General features: G+C 33.0%; 4 protein-coding genes across 9 annotated transcripts; 2 read left to right on the top strand and 2 right to left on the bottom strand.

Annotated features, from left to right (window-relative positions):
- The first annotated feature begins 1,824 nt into the window (after positions 1-1,824).
- On the top strand, positions 1,825-4,511 carry LOC114195314 (taxadiene 5-alpha hydroxylase). Of its 2 annotated transcripts, XM_028085734.1 has the most exons (4): positions 1,825-2,145; positions 2,297-3,447; positions 3,538-3,725; positions 3,854-4,511. In XM_028085734.1, the coding sequence occupies exons 2-4, from the start codon at positions 2,505-2,507 to the stop codon at positions 4,148-4,150; spliced, it is 1,428 nt and encodes a 475-aa protein (XP_027941535.1). In that variant the 5' UTR covers positions 1,825-2,145; positions 2,297-2,504; the 3' UTR covers positions 4,151-4,511. The 2 variants fall into 2 exon arrangements, with proteins under 2 accessions (XP_027941535.1, XP_027941534.1); XM_028085733.1 differs by having other exon boundaries at positions 1,825-3,447.
- Positions 4,512-7,745: 3,234 nt separating this feature from the next.
- On the top strand, positions 7,746-11,507 carry LOC114194193 (neurofilament medium polypeptide-like). 3 transcript variants are annotated; one of them, XM_028084291.1, is made up of 4 exons: positions 7,746-8,150; positions 8,335-9,092; positions 9,177-9,269; positions 9,751-11,507. In XM_028084291.1, the coding sequence occupies exons 1-3, from the start codon at positions 7,991-7,993 to the stop codon at positions 9,261-9,263; spliced, it is 1,005 nt and encodes a 334-aa protein (XP_027940092.1). In that variant the 5' UTR covers positions 7,746-7,990; the 3' UTR covers positions 9,264-9,269; positions 9,751-11,507. The 3 variants fall into 3 exon arrangements, with proteins under 3 accessions (XP_027940092.1, XP_027940093.1, XP_027940094.1); XM_028084292.1 differs by having other exon boundaries at positions 7,747-8,087; XM_028084293.1 differs by having other exon boundaries at positions 7,973-8,247.
- LOC114194194 (peroxisomal and mitochondrial division factor 2-like) lies at positions 11,307-13,411 on the bottom strand. Of its 3 annotated transcripts, XM_028084296.1 has the most exons (3): positions 13,225-13,411; positions 11,992-12,980; positions 11,307-11,660 (listed from the first exon to the last, which is right to left on the bottom strand). In XM_028084296.1, exon 2 carries the CDS (start codon positions 12,970-12,972, stop codon positions 12,034-12,036), a length of 939 nt encoding a protein of 312 aa, XP_027940097.1. In that variant the 5' UTR covers positions 12,973-12,980; positions 13,225-13,411; the 3' UTR covers positions 11,307-11,660; positions 11,992-12,033. The 3 variants fall into 3 exon arrangements, with proteins under 3 accessions (XP_027940097.1, XP_027940095.1, XP_027940098.1); XM_028084294.1 differs by lacking the exon at positions 11,307-11,660 and having other exon boundaries at positions 11,769-12,980; XM_028084297.1 differs by lacking the exons at positions 11,307-11,660; positions 13,225-13,411 and adding an exon at positions 13,143-13,161 and having other exon boundaries at positions 11,769-12,980.
- A 3,716-nt stretch (positions 13,412-17,127) lies between these two features.
- LOC114193731 (transcription factor PAR1-like) lies at positions 17,128-18,310 on the bottom strand. Its single transcript, XM_028083644.1, has one exon. It carries the CDS (start codon positions 17,866-17,868, stop codon positions 17,434-17,436), a length of 435 nt encoding a protein of 144 aa, XP_027939445.1. The 5' UTR covers positions 17,869-18,310; the 3' UTR covers positions 17,128-17,433.
- Between the last annotated feature and the right edge of the window lie 2,777 nt (positions 18,311-21,087).

Here is a 21,087-nt window from a genome sequence, read left to right as displayed (position 1 = left end):
GTTAATTGTAAGGAAGTGAAATGGTTATTGATGTTGTAACTGGAAAGTGTGTCATCAATAGGGTTGTTAAGTTTTCATGGACTGTTACTGTTTTGGCAAAGGTGGTTTGGTCCCTTTTGAGATCATTCATTACCATGGAAGAACTAGACAAGTCTTTTTTAATTAATGTGAAATGTGAACGAAAAAGATGAAATTAAACATAATTTAGCAAATGAGAGATTAAATTGTTGAGTTATGGGATGGTTGTAATCATTGAGAGATTGTGATTCTATATATATAACATTAGTTTTATAAGACATTTGATACTATTTTTATCTAAAAATTTTAATGCAATGGTATTATGGACATTTATTTTTATATAATATTTAAATTTATCTATTCTATCCAATGAGATTTTAACTTACATTTGGACTATTTTCAACACAATTGAGTGTGAAAAAAAATGATCAAATTAAACAAACTGAACTAAAACAGAGATTAAAATAGTATTTAAAACTTTTTTTTTCTTAATTAGTAATTTGGTCTACATATTAGTTTTATGATTCATTTTTGTTTTTACGTTTTTCTATTCAATTGAGTCTCTAAATGGTTAAATAGAATTTATTTGGTCTCTTTTAACATTGTTTGAAAGTGGTACCAGATTCATCTTTTGTCTTCTTTTCCTTTCACCTCCCCCACCTTGCTTCATCTTCAACTGTATATTCGTTTTGCACTTTTTTTTAAGAAAAATTAAATACCATTGCATATAAAGGTAACATTCTTTATGTAATTTCAAAATTAAAGTTCTCATCGGAGCATAGTAAAATAACTGATTAAATATAATTTTTCTTATTAATATTCCTTAAGAGATCCATCGGAAGTAAATAGTTCGATTTCTCTATTTTTGTTTTCATCTTGTTAACCATCTATTGATCGCATAGTCTTTTCCTCAGTTATTATTTTTTGTTGTGCAATTGTACTGTGAAAAGATAATGTTATTGGTGATACGTGTTGTGACTAGGAACAAGTTGGTTTGATAAAGAAAGTCTTAGGGGGCATTGAATGCAACAGTTTAAGGTGTCTCAGTGCATCACATGCAAACAATGTCCTTCACATAAACGCTGTTGCTTTCTTCGAAGTCCACAGTCTCAATCCATTGGCAACATTTTCGGTGGTTACATACTTAGATGTTGACATAGAATCCATAACTTTCAATGGAAGCCAACACAACAATGTTTTTGATAATATCAATCACTCGATCAAAAATTATAACTTTTAGTTAGAATATAACTTTTTATTTAAAAATGTAATACAAGTTTAAATACCACAATTTATTCAACTGTGATCAGATCTATTTAATCTTTGTTACAAAATAATTGATGTCACTTGTAAACCCAATTTTTCTTTTCTTCTATCTTAACAATTCTTCAGTGAAATCACATAGATCCATGATTATCCATACCCAAAATGTTAAACAATTTCTCAAAAACCGAATCTTAATAATCTTAAACAAACTTCCTCAGACACTGAACATAAAAAACAATAGTCGGTTTATGTCAAACAATAATTATCTCTTAAACATCAAATCAAAAGGGTGTAAGCAATATTGAGTCAAAATGTTGTGTCATTAAGCAGATGCAGATCTTGCTATGAATGTAAACGCAATATTTCTTGTAAGAGAACAACAGTTTGTACAATTCATTCACAGCTTGTGTTTAGTTCCTTTTACACATGCAATGATGAACCTTCTCTGCTAAACATTCCCCAACAAGCAATTAAATTCACAAAGTCCAGCTTTCTAACGTGAGAAAATGATGCTGATTTAGTTTAAACCACCTCCAAAAACTTTGTTTAAGATAATTCATGGCTTAGGCGGTTCCAAATAACATTATCTCCAACATGATAAGCCTACCTTTCTAATTACTTTAAACAGATATTGTAAAGGGGAGATTCAAAGACGGTGATTCTGCACCATCAGACATCAATCAGTATTTACATTGCTGCAATGATCAGCAATCATCATGACCAAAACACGATGCAAAGTCACTTAAAATAACGAGACTTCACCAGATTTTTAGGGATTCTTGGTTAACTACAAAGCTTCTAGCGTTGACCAGAAAGAGAAAACAAAACTACTCTTATTTTCTTCCATCATGAGTTTCTCAGGTACGTAATGATGATTACGTGTCATTCTTTTGGAACACTTAATGAATCTATCACTAGTTCAAGGAATCTACTTTGTGCTTCTTTTCGCAACAGCTCTGGTGCTGTAGTATTGCTTTTCGATTTTTCTTTTCTTTTCTGTCAATTTGACCAGGATCACAGGCTTGCAAATGAAAATTTTATGTGGAAGGGATTGACTTTGAGGATGATCAACATTATAATTATCATAAATTTCATTTGGGTTTGACTTATTCCACGAACTACAGATTCCTATATATACAAAGATGTGGTGAACTAAACAATCAGTATTTGAGTTTCAAAAAAATACATAGATACGAGTTCAGAATTATCAAATCCTTACAATGTTCGGGGACATTATCTATTTTATTTTGTGGGGTTTGTTCCCCCTTCTAGTTTCTCTCATTTTCTTGAGGCACAAGCAATGCTGCAAAGACAAAAGGAAGCTGCCCCCAGGGGAAATGGGGTTTCCACTGATTGGGGAGACCATGGAATTCTTCAATGCTCAGAGGAGAAACAAGTTATTTGAAGAGTTTGTTCATCCTCGTGTTGTGAAACACGGGAAGATCTTCAGAACAAGGATCATGGGGTCTCCAACTGTGGTTGTGAATGGAGCTGAGGCCAATAAATTCTTACTCTCCAACGAGTTCAAGTTGGTGAAAAGCTCTTGGCCTTCTTCATCAGTTGAGCTCATGGGAAGGGACTCCATCATGGAGAAAGATGGTGAAAGGCACAGGTTCCTCCGCGGTGTCATTGCCACAACGCTTGGTTATGCTGGACTTGAGGTGCTGGTTCCAAGATTATGCAACTCTGTGCAGTTTCATTTGGCTACAAAGTGGAAGGGCCAAGAGAATATCAGCATTCACCGTTCAACAAAAGTCCTCACTTTTAGCATAGTGTTTGAGTGTCTGTTGGGAATCAGAGTGGAACCAGGTATGTTAGATACCTTTGAAAGAGTGTTGGAAGGAGTGTTTTCCCCAGCAGTTATGTTTCCAGGTTCTAGATTCTGGAGGGCAAAGAAGGCCAGGGTGGAGATAGAAAAGATGTTGGTGAAAGTGGTGAGAGAGAAGAGAAGGGAAATGGAAGGAAGCTCAGAAAGAGAACAAGATGGAATGCTGCTGTCGAAATTGGTATCAGGTATGATCCAAGGAGAGATAAGTGAAAAAGAGGTCATAGACAATGTGGTGTTACTAGTTTTTGCAGCTCATGATACCACTTCTTTTGCTGTTGCTATGACATTCAAGATGCTGTCTCAGCATCCTGATTGCTACGGAAAAATTCTTGAAGGTAAAGCATTTATGCCTGTGCCTTCTAAATAATGCAAAAAAAAAAGTATCTAAAGTTGATTACTGAAAAAGTACACTTAATTTCATGCAGAACATGTTGGCATAATGAGCAACAAAAACCAGGGTGAGAATCTGACAATGGAGGATATAAAGAAGATGAAGTATACATGGCAAGTTGCCAGAGAAAGCATGAGATTGTTCCCTCCCATCTTTGGTTCTTTCAGAAAGGCTATCACTGATATCGAATATGAAGGATTCGTGATTCCTAGAGGGTGGAAGGTGAATACTACTTTCTTGTTACATTCTTATACAGTTTGAATCCATATACATAGGTTTAAAAAGATTTTTTATGTCAGTTTTAGACCATAGTATCTGGTATAATTGGTTTTTTTCTTGGTTCTTCTCAGGTGCTGTGGACAACATACGGAACACATTACAATGAAGAGTATTTTAAGGATCCAATGAGTTTCAACCCAAGTAGGTTTGAGGAGGGAGTGCCCCAATATGCATATGTTCCCTTTGGGGGAGGACCAAGAGTTTGTGCAGGGTACCAATTAGCCAAGTTAAACATCCTCATATTTGTGCACTATGTTGTGACCCAATATGAGTGGTTCTTACTCCACCCAGATGAACCTGTGACAATGGATCCTTTACCTTTCCCTTCCCTCGGAATGCCCATCAAAATTTCTCCAAAACATGCATAAAAGGAACCTCAAAATGAATTCCTTTTGCCATACAAAAATACTGTTCAACACATTAATAAGGCAATAATATAGTTAATGTTACTTTGTTTGTTTCTCGTCCAATGTTGTCCTTGAACTGAGGTGTTTGCACATGTTACTTACTTGGATATGGATCAAGTTCTCGATCCGATTTAGAAGAATATTGAGCTCAGCATAAACTATGCACATTACCAGATAAACGCAAATACATAATGATATTGAAGATCACAAATCGTGAAAAGATATTGGTGTTACCATTGCTGCAAGTGGTAAAACACATAATTTGTTATGTTATGCTTCGTTTAAATAATCAAATTCTGAATCTCTTAGAACCTTCGAATTAATGTTTGATTAAAGAAGTTACAAGTTGAAACTGAAACTAAAACTAAGTGCGCACGATCATTGATTATTAGTATAAGATATAGGTTGTAGAGTGTTACAAGAACGGTATTTATAAGAGACAAACTCACATGGTCTTTCATATATACTATATAGGAATACGTAATTGGCTTGAAAAAGCAACCAATTTAGACAACTAAAATGGATTTGCATTTCAAAAGATAATGCATTGATGTTATATAGTTTAAGAATGAATGTAGCTTCTAGATAGATGAAGATCCTCACCTATCATCACCATCAAGTATTAAATATCAAAACATAATGAGAAGAGAAATTTGTATTGAAGGTAAAGTATGATGAACATATATATATATATATATATCTTCACTTATAAAAATGTCATATTATATTTGTAGGTAAAATAGTCCAACTTTTTTGAAACCCTAAAAATAAAAAGTAAATAGTTTGAGTTTGGTAGATCTGATGTAAATTGGAAGTGTAGAAAGCAAGCGATATTAGTAGTTAGTTTGCAGTGATAGAGTTTTGACTAAATGCAGTGTACTGCATGCTTTCATATATTGCAGACTTGTCAGTTTTCTCTGATAACATTGTCTGCACAATAACTACTTACTTCACTCTCTTTTCTCCTTCCATCCATCCACCGTCAAATTCCCTCTGCTCACTCACTGTCCCCATCATGCTGCATTAATTTCAAATGGGGACACAAGAAAAGAAAATGCTAATCAAAATGAATTAAAAGTATAAAATTAGTGATTATTTTATAATATTAAAACCTATACTAAATAAGTTCATTTTAAGAATTTATTTTATTTTAATAATTATCTTTAAATTATGTGTAAATTTTTCCATATACCAATTTGTGATTGTCATTTTTTCATTAAATAAACTAAGTTACATGAACTAAGATGGGACAAGGAAGAAGAAGAGGGAGAAGGGTGCACCACGCTGAAGGAGGAAGAAGATGGAAAAAAGAAGAGAAAGACACGCAAAAATGTCTTTTAACAAAGACAATGGAAGTGAAGGAGAATTTAAATTTTTTGCTGAATTTTTCTGTGTTGTTTTTTTATTATGTTTTTATAATACACCGATTATCTAACATTTTAAAATATATTAAAAAAATATTTAAAATATCAATATAATGTATCTTTGATACTTAACATAGAACAACAAAAAAAATTAATAAAAATTTTGGACTCGGTGGTGAAAGACAAATGTATGAAATTGTAGGAAGAAGATATTTCTTTTTAGCTTCAACTTGGGTTTTAAATTGTTTAGAATTTTCAAGTTTGTGAAGATGGCTGCTACTTTTTGCATCTCCATATTTTCTTCCTATACTCTCATTTTATTCTTTCTTGTGTTATTCTTTAAATTTCTTTATTTAATATTAGGATAATGATATTTTGATTATTAAATTTTAATAATTTTTTTTTATAATATGAGATATCATCTTTTAAATGATTTTAAAACATCAAGAATAAAAAAATAAAAAAATAAAAAATCACTTAAAACATAACACTTAAGATTGTAAAAAAGAAAAGCTATCAAACAATCATTTTCTTTAATATTTATTTCTCTATACAGTAATTGTTGTACTCACGTATACAGCAGTATAAATAAAATTGTGTATCAATAATACTCTATATAACTGGAGACAAAATTAAATATTATATTAATATATTATACAAACTATTCTCTATAAGAAACAAATAAAAATCAACTCTAAGTTTAATAGAAAAATCGATATTGACACATGCAGATTGTTGGAGGGAAATAAATTTAGTTTTTATTTTGTTTTATATTATATGTATTGTGTAAATATAAACTGGTTTATTTTGTATATGATCTTCTCTAAATATAAACTATTTGTTACTTGTTTTATACGTGTAAAACTAAAACATATTAAATCTGTATGATATGTGTAATATATATTAATTTTGAAATTACTTTTTATTCTATTTTATATTTATATAGTTTGTAAATATAGACTATTTGTTAAAATCTTTAGTTTGTTTTTTCCCATTAATTTGTAACTGGTGAACATTTAAGTTAATGTGCTGAAAACTAATTATAACCATTTATTAGCAAAAAATTTAATACTTACAAGTTACAAAAATTAATTATGATTGACATATAGACAGACCAAAGGTGCTCTCTCGTATTTTTCTATTAATGCCTCTTCTTTCAGATTATTTTTTTCATTTTTAATTTTAAAGGAAATTATTTAAGATATAAACTCGGACAAAAAAATATTTTTAAAATATAATTTAAATAAAAGTACATGATAAAATATTAGTATATATAAATTTGACCTTTCAAAAGAAAATATAAATAATTTACACTTCAAAAGTATAAGTTTCAAAAATTAATACTTCTATAAACTAATAACTTAGTTTTTTCTCTAGATATTCAAATACAAATAACTATATCTATTTAATGTTACTGGTAAATAACCTTCCTTCTTGTCCATGAAAATTGAAAGCTGTGGATAAAAACGCTAAAATGGCGTAATATTTCCATAAAGTTTTAACATGATTTCAATTAAAATTTTTAAAAATTCATAAGTGACACGATACTAAAATCATAGCAAACTAACGTCACGTGATACACCCACATCGAATCAAATTAACACAATTTTAATTAAAATTACAATTAAAAGAAAAATTATAATACACTTAAATCACACAACTTCATTTTAATAACTCAAAACGGTAACACGATTTATTTACATAAAAAAGTTATACCAAACAATATAATTTGTCTATTTTTATAATATTTTTAAAGGTTAAATATATTTTTAATCTTTTAATTTTTTTGAAAGTTGGAATTAGTCTTTTTACGAAATTTTGGCAAAATTTAGTATCTCAACTTTAAAATTGTGTGAATTTGATTATTTTTACAAGTTTCTTTTAAGTTTATTTGATTTTTCAACAACTTTTCATGATAGCATTTGAGTTGTTTATCATATTTAATACATTTTTGGCTCAATGTTAACATAGAAACGTGTTTGAAACGTTAAATAAATTTAACAAAATTTGATTAAAATAACTAAATTCAAATAATTCTAAAATTGATGAACTAAATTGGACCAAAATTATAAAAAAATGACTAATTTTAATTTGCACTCAAGATCAAGGAAGCAAAAACTTTTTTGTTAACTTATTACATTTGAGTAATTCTGAAAAAAAAAAAAAAAACAGTTGCATCATTTTGATGTTTTGGCAACTGTTGAAGTATTTACTACCTTTATTGAACAGTGGTGATTGTAGTGGTAACCCTCGTCATCACTTCAGTTCCCTCCATGAGCGTTTCAATTCAATTTAAAAGCACTTTTTTTCTTCATTAGATGTATAATGAGTAAACAGAAGAAGAAGCAGAGAAAGGGGAATGACACACCATTTTCATTGGCATTGACAGCATCACCAATCTTCATCCACCATTCTCTGGAACAACCAGTCAGCATCTATGCCTTCATTTTCAAGAAGAAAGGCAAAACAAGCAAAGAAACACAAAACTTGGACCATTCTCAACCACCATTCTTCTCCTTCTCATCAAATCCAAGGCACTCACTCTTCACTCTTCACTCTCCACCATCCCCACCTACTTCTCTCTACATTCTTGTTGGGTATCCTATGTTGTTTTTTCTACTTACTTTCCCTTTTGTTTTTTCATTCAATAACAATTAACACAATACTGGTTTAGCCTACTTATGCAAGATAAAGGTTTTATGGCACCCATTTGCTAAGCTGTGATATCTGTTCTACTATTTGAGGAGGATAGTTATAAAAGGTCCTTCTTTTTGCTTGCAGAGGAAGCTGTTTCAGCAAACAACACCAAGAAAATGGAGGGATTTGTGAATGGAACAATACAAGACAACCATAAAGTACAACCACGATCTCTGAGTGAAGATAAGGAGGTGGCTGTTGAAGTTGATGATTCCCAAGATGGTGATATTGTCACCACTCATGAAGAGGAGGCACCACAAAATCAGAACAATAAGGTGCTGACTCAGTCAAGCAAAGTTGAAGAGATACCAGAAGATGTTTCTGAATCAGTTTCTGAGACTTTTGAGCCTGATACTGTGAAAGATGCTCGAGTGGAGAACACAGTGGAATCAGAGACTGTTATGTTAGAATTTAATGAAGATTTTGAATCTGATCCAGATGGGGTTAAGGAAACAGATTGGTATCCTTCAGCTTCAAGGAATGAAGGATTGAGAGAGTGTGAAGTGGTTGAGACAAACATGAAGGTTGCAGAGGAGGAGAAGGATGTTGTGTCTCATGATGTATCAAAAAAGTTAACTGGGGAGGGTGAGGAAGTAAATGATGTTTGTGGTGATTCGTCTTTGGGGGAAACTTCGGAGACAAGTGTTCTAAAATCATGTGAGAGTGACAAGGTTGCTCCAACCATAATTGAAAAATCATTGGATTTGAAGCAAACTTTGGAAGAGAAAATAGAGGAATCATCAGGTGGTGTAGAAGAGTCATCCTATGAAAGTGCCAAGGAGTCTTTTCAACCATCACCGAGTGTTGTTCCTGATGCTGATGCTGAAAGCATTGAAATACCAGTAGAGAATCTAAATTTCTGAGTTATATAGTTGTCTTTGTTATTTCATATGTTTGTAATGATCATATTATTTTTGCTGTGACAGACCACTGTACCTATGGCTCAAAGGGAAATCACCTCTTGGAAAAGTTGCTGTGGACTCATTGAGATTATGAGGGGTGGTGACAGATAATTCAAGGTGAGTAAACCTCAATCAGATAATTGAAAGGGCTCATATGAAGCTTAATTCAAACATGAAACTGACTTATTGCCTTTCTTTTCAATTTGCTGAATATAAGCATTCAATTAATTAAGTTGTAGACCTAATGAAGGTATTTCACTATATTATACATTTCCCCTTTTTTAAGACTCTGTGTTGCCCACTAAAGAGAACACTCTAGTTGGCATCAGAATCTTTTCTTGCTTTTTGTCTGGTTAAGCTTCAAACGAGAAAAAAGATAGCTTATGGAAATAGTAATGCTTTAGAGCTGTCGTGCTTTATTGGATCCAAACATAAAGGCTTATTTTGATATATTTTTTTATTACATTGAAATTAAAATTTATACACTTATTTATTAAGTAGTTTTAGTTATAAAAAATGAAGAAATGTAATAGTATTAAATGATAATGTAAAATAGTTTTTGACTATTATAGTTTGAGACATTGTGAATTGTTTACAGGCAGAGGATATTAGAAGGTTGGTGCTTGAGCTAAGGTCAGAGGCATTGCACATTCTTTGAGGGGCCTCTTCTATTTCTACTCTGCTTTCCTGCTTCGTTTCTCAGTTGTTACTTCTTTTCATTTCAAAAACGACAAACAAATGCTACATTTCAGTAGTGGCATTTTGTGGAGTTCGATTAACAACAATTTATTATCTGACATTATATTAAAAATTACTTTCTCTCCATTTTTTACATTTTCTTTGATTTTGTGATGTTTTAAACTATGCAGTTTCACGCCTCTTTTTCTTTTGTTGAGACCATTATTTTCATCCATGTAGTGACATATTAAACATTTTACGTAATTGCGTTTTTATAATCACTAAATAAATATTTATAACCTATTAACTAATACTAAACGCAAATCTAATCAAATTAATTTTAACATGCCATCGCAAGTTTAAGCTTTAGTTGATTCACAAACATATTTGGTTGAACATTTTAAAAATTAGACTCGAATAATTAATGGATAATTGTAATTTTTCAATTGACTATTTATCAAAGTAATCCATCTTAACTTTCGGTAATAAATTTTTATAATTTTAAACTTTTAATAAAGCTTAATCAATAATAAAAATGAGTGTTGAAAAATGCACTGCTAGCATTGTTTTTTAACAATTTTAATATGTACAAATCATGTGGATACATGTGTAAAGACTATTGCAAGTGCATAGGTCAACTAACTAATTCTAAAGTAAAAAAGAAGAGCTTGATAATTATAATGGGGTTTTATACCATCTCAATAAAATTTTCAAATTGCACTAATTTAGTAATTTAAAACTAAATTACACAAATATTGTTCAAAAGCTCCATGTCTACGTTAATAATTTACTTTGGGTGGGACCATGTAAAATTGATGGTCCAATAAAAAATAGCTAGTATTTTGTTAGTGATAACACTTTTTCAGATAAATAAAAGTCAGTTAAAAAGTGAAGAAAATACGTTATACTACTCAGGTTGAGTAAATGATAGAATTTAAAATAATAAATTTAAAAAAACTAACAAAATGTTTAAAATTGAATTCCCACATATTATCTGTGAAAGGGATAAAAAAATCCCTCTCCTTTCAGTTTTGCCATCAAATAAAAAGAAGTATAAAAGAATATTTTCATGTTTGTTCCTCTATTTTTCTGTATCTATTTTCAGCCACCTAAACGCAATGCAGTGTGAAAGGTGGTCTTAGTGATAAGATTTATCCTAGCCTGGTACTGGGCCCAAAAATTAAAGGCGGATACTACCTAACCTACAACGCTTTTGCTTACCACACACTCACGAATTCAAAACGGAAAATCATCATTCTACTTATCATGCAATTTACAGAACCTATTTTACCGTTTTCATTCCTTTTGGTAAAATAACTATTTAGTGCCACTTAAGAGTCCTAAAAACTAGCGATTCATTCTATTGATTATGGTGCAGTTGTCTAGGGTATGGAATCTTACACATCAGAATCAAATTAAAAGATAGATAACATGTTTACTTACAGACACAGAATTCGGCCTCCTAAGAACTTCAAATTAGAATATAAATATCATATTATTTAACGAAGATCCCACATACATTAAAACTAACAAAATAGACTATTGTGTCTCTTTAACTTTAAGCAAAATGTTTGATGGTACTATTCAACTTAACAGAAAATTTTAAGTGGATTAAAAAGGGAGCAATGCAAACCAACGCTTTCGTACCCCAAACAAGCCAACTACTTCTGAAAAAAACTTTCAACTGAATCCAAAGTCTGCTTCGGAAGACAGTCACCACAAATGAACCAAAATGACACCAAGCAAGACAAAAAGGCCATTCAGCATCGGCAGTATCAGATCAGTGTTATCATTTAATCCTAAAAGATCATATGATTCACCAGGTGGGTTCTACATTCAAAGACAAATTGCAGAGAAATCAACTTCAGAAACTGCAGAGTGCTGCCTTAAACTGACAGCACTGCCGAATGCCTATCCTCCAAACAAATAAGGTGAAACTAAACACAAAGAAACATCTAATCTCAATTTTGAAACCTATTTATTAAATGCAACACACAGTGGTTCGATCCTCGTAATAGGAAACTAACAACCAAACAAGTATGCCAACTTCAACATACATGAAAATTTCACAGGCTTCAAAAATAAAAGCCAGCGAAGAAGCGTTATTTTATGACAAACAAAATTGCAGCATATCTGTGACTAAAGAGCTGGTAAATCTAACCTCTACAACCTCCTCTTCCAATCGATGATTGGTCATGTGAAATCACCTCCGTTTCCCATAGCAGACATAGATTACGGCAGCCGCCGCAACAACAGCTCCTGTAGACCCTGCTGCCACCACCGGCCACTGCAACTTCAACCCTTTCCCTTCACCGTGTATGCCATTTACACCTCTATCAATATTCTCAACAGTCTCAACCGCCTTCTCATTCAGCGATAAAATCACCCTTTCAGCTTCCTTTGCTTCTTCACGCAATTGAAGAATACTTGATTCCAAAGCCGCTACTTTCTCCTCAGATTCTCTAAGTGCCTCCTCCAACCTCAATTTCTGCTTCACCGACTCCTCCAACTCAGATTTTTTTTCAGCAGTAACCTTCTCCAATTCAACCAACTTCTGCTTGAAACCATTGATCTCCTTCTCCTTTTCATCAACCTTATCTCTCATCTCCTCCTCGAACCTTATCCTCTTGTTCCTTTCCTCAATTTCCTTGGTTTCCAGAACTCCAATCCTCCTCTCCAAATCCCTAACCCTAACCTCACCCTCTGCCTTCACCTTCTTCAAAGCTGTCAGTTCCTTCTCCAGAGACTCAACCCTCGACTCCTTCTCTCCTAAAACCTTCCTCAATTCGGCAGCATCCGCCCTCGCCTCCTCCGCACCAGCCATCTCCGATATCATATCGTGCTGTAGCCTCGCCACGTCCGTCTCCAGGTCCGCCGCCCTCGCTGCGATAACCTCGGCCGCCTTCGCCGCGTCTCGCGTCTGCGCCACCTCTCGCTGCATCTCCTCGATCTTCTCGACATTCACCTCGCCGTCTCTTCGCAAACTGTCGAGCTCCGCCGTCAGCTTCTTGATCTCCTCCTTCCTCGCGGCGTTCTCGTTCACCAATTCATCGCGCTCGCGTTGCAACACCGCGATCTTCGTCGCCGATTCCTCACCGTACTGATCATCTACACCGCCGTTGGCAACACCGTCATCCGCCATGGCTGATTCTGCCAAACAAAGAAAAATAGCACGCGGTCAGTTAATTAACCAAGTAAGCCAGAAATCGAAATCGATAATGAACCACGCTGTTTGTTGCCGATAATTAGAAAAATAATGAAAAATAAACTGTAAAAAGAAAAACTCGAAGTAACTTGATGAACGATCCGTACATCGAATTATACAAGCAAGTAAACAAAATTAAGAATATATAAATACATAAATATATTGTTTGCGGTGTGTTAAGGACAGTACAGAGTGAGTGAAGGCGTTTGGAGAGTCTGCAGTGGTGTCAGCGAGAACGGAAGATGAATTTTCCAGGAAAAATGGAGATGAGTTTCCGGGAAAGTGACAAGGGAAAGAAGAGGTTTGTGTTTACTGAAGGGTATGTGACTAGGGTTTTGAATGGTGTATGTGAAAAATATCTTTAACTTTACCATTTTCTTTTCACCTTTTCTGATAGAAAAAGCAGAATAACACAGAAAGTGAGAGATCAGCATCATCAACCAACGGTTCAGATTTTAGGTTGTATTCCCCGTTCTTCCGGGTGCCAGCATGTCAAATTGCATCGATATAACAATAAACTTTTTCTTACAAAAAAAATATTTATTGAAAATTTATTAAAAAAACATAAAAATGTGTATGTCTTTCTTACTCTCTATTTTCTTCAATTAATTTCATATTTTGAATAAATTCTAAATATAGTTTGAAATATCATGTCATATATCGATCAATAGATAAAACTAAAAATAACATACTCACGAAAACCAAATGATCGTAACTTGTAGTCAGTTGAAAAAGAAGAAAAATATAATATATTGCCACAACAACATTTTAAATTGCTCTAATAAACACGTTTAATTTTATCGTTTATACTATCGATATAAAAATTACCAAAATTAGTAATATTGTGATATGTCAATTGTAAATTGTAAAAATTCATAAAAATAATTTTTTATTCTTGTTTTCTATATTAATATATTTTAAATTTTAATATAAATTTTAGTAATTTTCTTTTTAAATTATTATAACATCAAGTTTTTTAATTATTTTTTTACTGTCTGAAAAAAAAAAAAGTAGACATACAAGCGCCTACAACTTGTGTTTTCACATGTAAAAATATAATTTACATTGTTCTATATTTTTTTTGACACATTTTAATTAATTGCAAAATATTTTTTTAAAAAATTTGTGTCAATATTAATCATTTTATTAATGGTAGAAACATAGTATTCACCATTGTCTTCAATAAATGGTAGAAACATGGTATTCATCATTTTAAAACGGGATATTTAAATAGTGTTGTGGGGTGGCAATAGTAATCTTCTCAGTCCTTTAATTCTTCATCTATTTCATTCCAGCCCAAGAGGCCCAAGTTATCCAACGTGTCTATTGCGTATTTTTTAAATTTATTTGCTTTGCTTTTTAATCTAAATCTCCATCATTTCTGTTAAAACGGTGCCGTCAATTATTTTTCTTAAATACCACCATTTTTTGTTTTAATTATTACTTTCTTACCTGTTAATTTCACGTTTAAGAAACAAACGTAACTAACGTAATGCTTAATTTTATCGTATAGTGTGCTGATTTTGTTTTACGTAAAAACAGTTTCAATGAGTAAAATTCAACAAAAGCTTGTTCATCCCACGAAAATACTTGTCCACAAATTTATTTATTTTTTTCCCTTTTCTATGTTCAGGCTAATGCCTATTTTTTATTTTAATTTTGAAAGCTGTTATTGTTTAATTCGGCAAAGCTATTATAGTTGTAATTGCTTTAGTTAGATAGTTAATCATTTTTTTAAAGATAAGTTCTGTAAGGAAAAACATTTTTAAGATAAGTGGAATTATATAATTTTTTATTAGAAATGAGGGATAATAGTTTCAGTACCATTTAAACATCCATTCAATCCCAAATTATATATAGTTGATAAGTTAGATTTTTTTTTTTTATAATTATATTAAAAGTCATACTTACTTTGAAACAATATTTTTGTTTATACTTAGAAGACATGAAAATCAAATTCTAAGATGGGAAATTTTACAATTTTATATATATATATATATATATATATATATTGATCTTATTTAAAAAAATTAAATATATTTTTAATAATGTAATTTTTTTTTAATTTGAGTATAAATTGTTTTAGTTACTACCAAATGTAAAAATATTATTTAAATATCAAATAATTGTTAATTTATTTTTCTGTCAATCATGCCATGATGTTAATTTTCGGTCAAAGTTTGTCAAAGAAAATTTTGACTCATATTTGTAAAACTTTTTCTCGAAAGGTTAAAAAATTTCCCAATTAACTTTGGAAAAAAAATTATAGTTCATATCGTGTGTGAGTTTTCCTAGTTAGTATTAACAAAAGAAATTATAGTAAACTATTGATAAAAAAAGTAACACATGTGTACATGATAATAAGACAATTACCAACAAACATTAATTAAAAAAATTCAATTCACATGTGCACAATTCGCAACATTGATGGAGAAAACCCTAACTAATACGAAACAAGAAATAACATAGATTTAAAACAAAATACTAATTTAAATTATAAAATAACTTCTATCAATATTAAAAGAAAAAACTAATCAACATGAATAATCAAAACTAATAATTATGAAAAATCTTTTAATCTTAATTAAGTTGAAGAAACCCAAATCAAAATTGAACCAAGAAGAAAATAAGAATAAAAAAAACATAAATTTCATAATATAAAGAATTTTAAATTCTTAATTTTTTGAGTCATAATTTAATGTCCTAATTCTAAGTAATTCAATTACTATAACAAAATTATGAAATTTTAATTTCTTACTCAAATAAAATAATTTGTCATAAAACTATACTTAATCAATATATTTTCAGTCCATAATTATGAAAATTTATTCCGGTGGATGAAGTGACATACTATAATTTCGTACATGAAACAATCTTCATTTTATATATATATATAAATATGTTCTTTTGTTATTTATATATAAAAAATAATTTTTTGACTACTAAATTTTAATAATTTTTTTTATAATTTTAATTTTATTTTTTAAGTAATCTTTTATTTTTATATTTTTATATTTTTAATATTTTAAAATCACTTAAATCACGTGGCTTCATCAAAAGTTTATCGAAATAGATGAGATAAACTGGCATGTTCTGTTCCTTCTTCATGGATAATCAGTTAAGGTTGAATTAAGGTGATTTGTGTGTGGTGATGGATACACATTATAGTTGTGCAGGATGGCACATGCCCAATAAGGGTTTTGAATTTGATGATTCTCCAAAAAATTGTGGTGGCTGTGACTGTGATTGTGACTGCTCCAGGAAGTTGGCAATTGGAGGATGCAGATGAGGAGTGTTGTGTTGGATCTCCAAAACAGTACACAGATTGCAGTGCAAGTGCCTGTAACTGTAGTCTCAGACCAGAACACACCTTGGTTTTATCTCATTCTTATCAGCACCTCAATTTCAACTTGTTTTTCTTTCATACGACACCACATTCTTAAATTTAAGGAAACAATGATTGTGTTGAAATCCTGTTGCCGGAAAAAGGTTTCTTGGTTTGAAACATGGAAGGAAAGGAAAGAATTAAGAGAGTTAAGAGTGATCCATGATGGGTGGTTGCTTTTAGCTTAAATCATGGGATGAGAAAGGAAGGCATGTGAAATTTATAAGGCATTGAATTCAAGTGGGGTGGTCTCTTTTTTGTGTATACCGCATTGTAAGTGTAAGTTATTGTGGTAGTAATGGCTAACTGCCAAAAAAGTCAAACAACCCTATTCCAAAATCCCCAAACCAAAGTTTTCACAAGAGAAAGTGACCAATGCCAACATGTGTATGTGCCATGTTACTTTAAAAACCTCTGATCTCATCCAGATTTTAAGACCAAATAGGGGTGGCCCACTGGACCAAGATGAACAAAAAAAACCTGTCACACATAGCCCACGTACATCCACCACAGACACACCATAATGTCATACACTTCCACCCACTCTACCTTCGCCCCAGATCATCATCATCATCATCCAACACCTTAAGATTCCTACAACACTTCCCCAAAATCAATTCTCTAACACTAATCTGCGGCGTAACATTATCAACTTTCAGGATATATATATATATATAGAGAGAGAGAGATAATATAAAGTCATCATCAAAAGAACACAGTGAGAAACTGAGAACTTCAAAATAAAAAAATAAAAAAATGAAAATCTAAGAACATGGGAGACATTTTCCTTGATCCCAACCTCCAAAAGTACAGCCAAGAACAGAAAAATTAAAAGTAAAAAAAAAGAAAAGAAAAAATATCTAACTAATGGGTCTGTGGGAAAAACCAAAAGAACCTAACCTAGGTTGCTGCTGGTGCTGGTACTGTTGCTTCCATAATCCATCATGCAGCAGCTTCATCACCATGGATTATTGATTCATTCATTCATTGATTCATTTTGATGATGATATATATCAACCTCCAAACTTTGTCTTCTCCTTCTCCAACTTCTCAAAGAAACCAGTGAGAGCCCTCAAGGCTTTCACTTGGTACTGCAAGGCCAGAATATAGCCAGCGGTTTCATCAAACAGTTTGTCCACCCCTAACGACTCCCCACCAGGCACAATCCTCTGCAATGCATGAATCTTCCTCTCTATCTCTTCTCTGTCATCACCGTCACCATCTTCGTCTTCTTCCTTTTCTTTCTCCTCGTCTTCATCACCTTCCTTGGCAGGCTCTTTCGCAGTGAGTTCCTTCCTACACCGCCTCCTGCTGTGGCGGAAAACATGCAAAGACTTGTGAGAGGAGACGGCGGAGCTGGCCTGGTCGTCTGAGGGTTTTCTGAGGAATGTGGGTATGATAGTGTGCTTTGGGGTGTTATCTTCTTGTTCCATGGATGATGATGACATGTAGAAGTAGTAGCAGTAGTAATGTGATGTGTGTGTAAGAGGGTTCAGAGAGAGAGAGAGAGAGAAGAAGAGAAGAGAGATTAATGTGTGAGGGAGTTATATGAGAGGTGAGGTTGTCTTGTGGTGGCTGCAAACAAGGGAGGGTGGGAGGGAGGAAGATGTTAAATTATTGTTGAGCTCTAGAAATGTCAATGCCAACGAAGCTGGCCCCACTGGTTTTGGCCTCACAACACAAGAAGAAGAAGCCCCCAAGTTTTGGATTGGGGCATGAGGTGGCCTTCACGCTCCACACCAACACCCTCTTCCACCTCATCAATTTTTCACCTCCTCTTTCATGCAGTAAGCAACCACATTTTCATTTTTTACCATTGTGTTTTACATCTTCATTGCTCACTGTTTTCTTCCAAGGATCACAGAGGGGGTGTGTCTGTGTGAGAAGATAATGGGAAATGGCATATTTTAGCAGAAAAGATGAGATATTTATGGTTGATTATAACATGTTAAACACATGCATGATGGTAATAGTCTATGAAGTGTGTGTTGGGATGGGAAAGTGAGGATTCTTAGCTAGTAAGATTGAAATGAGGTAAAGGTGAAAGTATAAAGTTTACAAGTGTGACTGAAAATGCAACCCCGTTGAGGAGTGGAGATGTGAGAGCATAAAAAATGGTCCCACAGGACACAAAACAAAGGGAAGAAAGCACATGTGCTCACATGAATTCCTTGAACCTAACACCCACCCATGTGCCTCTCCACTCTCTTCTCTTCTCTTTCATATGCCATATGATCTGCATCACCACCCTTCGCATGACTGCCACGTGTTTTCTTTCCGGTGACCCCACCTTGAGCCCCACAAAACCCCCTTCTAACCCTTTTAGGCCAAATTAATCATGCAAAATGCTACAATCATATCAATCCCAACCCATATTAAACTAACAACTTGTCATTTGAGGGAAATCAAACACTCTGCTTAGCTAATTCAGGACAACTTGGTTCTCTGCATAAACAAGTTAATTGAACATCGCCACAGTATTTTATTAAATGATTGATTATGTCGCATCCATAACAATAAATGCCTGTATAAAAATATCAGTAATCTGAAGGAAATCTATCAACTGCCTTGAATGACAGTTTTTTGTTTTTCTTTCTCATAAACAAAGTTGCCCAGATGGTAAATTTGACAGTCAGAACACAGATAAAAATTGAGTCATCATATGATGTACAAGCCAAAAAAAAAAAACCATTATTTGATGGTGAGTGAAGGATAAAGAAAACAAAGAAAAAAAAAAGTGAACGGTGCTGAAAGCTGGTGGGTAATGTTTGTGAGAAAGTAATTTACAGAGAGAGAGAGAAAAAGATTACAGATTTTGAAGACAGTAGCTTTTTAATGTTTGCAATTACATTCGATTATTTTAACACAAAGGGTAGTAGTTAGTAGTAGTAGTGGTGGATTAAAAGCTTTAGACACATTGGTTAGTGAGTGAGTGGTGTTGTAACTTTGATTGGGAGAGAGTGAAAAGAAAAGAAAAAATGAGATGAGATGAGATGATTGATGCATGTATGTGTAAGTGTTTGTTAATATGGTGGTGATTGGTGTTGCAGCTTTAGTGAGGGTTCCGTAATTAGTGATGGATGGTGTGGCCCTGTGAGAGTGTGGTGGAGAATCAGAGAGGGGAGGTGGTGGTGTTTCCAAGAAGGAAACCAATCGGCGGATTGGGTCATTGGGATTGTATGAGAGATTTGGTTGTGTTGGGCATATGGGACTCCATGTGCTCAGACCCACTCGGATCCCTCTGTTCTTGTCACATTCACACACTACACTACTCTTTTTATTTAATGCCACACAATTTTTTCAATCCTTCATTATTTTTCTTTTTGCTTCCGGGTGGTAAGGTAATGGGGGTCCGTACCACCATTTCTTGTACGAAATTTCAATGAAATTGTTACAAAGGGTCTTGGCATGTATATCATTGATGAGAGAGCTATTGTAATTCAATATCATACATCTAATCTATCTGCAAAAACATGTGTGGACATCCTACCTGAGTTTTGTTTCTGTTCACCATTTGCATCATCAGACCCTGTTTCCCGGTTATTTATTCATCCTCCTCACTCTTCTTTTGGACACATTACCATCTTCAAAATCATCTTACTGTGCAAACAAACGAAACTCTCACATGGTAGGCCTCTAGGGCTACCTATAGACATCTTTCCATTATTCCCCCTACAACCTAATCACCACACTGGTAAAACATTGTAATTACAAATATTAACCACATTCAACTTATGAGCAAAAAAACTTGTACATAATTCCTTTGCTGTTATTTTCATATCAGAATCAGAATTTCATTTTAATAGTTTCTGTGACCCGTTAATGCATACATCTGGTGTGTACAGCTTGGTTTGGTGAATGTATATATCTTTGTTTTTTGTTTACTTAGGTGTGAGTGAATGATGATAGCCAAATAGTGAATTAAACATCTTTAGTTAAAGAAAATTCTGTGAATAGGAGTGACTAGGCAGGCATGGCACCACAAAAGGTTGTAACAAGAAAAAGGGAAGTTTTGTCATCCATTTTAGGGTGTGTAGGTGAATGAAGGAAGATGGCAGTGGAGCAAAAACTTATTGCAACAATATGAGCAATGAGGTTTAGAAAAAGGAAAATAAATGCTTGCAGCTGGTGAGGAATATTCATGGAGGGAGGGAGGAATGAGGATTTTCTCAACCTGTTTATAACTTAATGGTCAGCACATGAACTGACTCAGACTTTTATTGGTGAGCCCCGCCTTGTTTGCAGTTGCATATGCAGTAAATGCCAAACAATAAACAAGCGACCAAATCATTCAAATGCATTATCTCAACTCTCTGTTTCAAATTCAAATTTACCTCATTTTCTAGGACATTCTTGTCCAATGCTTTTAATCCATCACTTAAATGAATGATTAATGTAAATCAACCAACAAAATGTTTTTACATTTCAGAGCCATGCAATGCAACATTACTGTGACAGGAGTGATGCACCAGGTTTTGTGATAGGATAGTAACTAGTCACAAGTCTCTTTGCATCACACTTTCCACCGTTACCAATTTAACTATTCTGAAGTAAGAAGAAGAAAAAAAAAAGAAGAGTTATAAGTGGATGTACATTCTGAAAGCTAGCCTCCACATAAAGTTAATCTTATCCTGTGTAGGTACCTAATAGATAGAGCTTCCAAAAGG

The sequence above is a fragment of the Vigna unguiculata genome, chromosome 8 (assembly GCF_004118075.2).
Source record: "Vigna unguiculata cultivar IT97K-499-35 chromosome 8, ASM411807v1, whole genome shotgun sequence".
Classification (NCBI taxonomy): Eukaryota; Viridiplantae; Streptophyta; class Magnoliopsida; order Fabales; family Fabaceae; genus Vigna; species Vigna unguiculata.
Note: the sequence above shows the minus strand (reverse complement) of the source record. Positions and strands in the feature narration are given on the sequence as shown.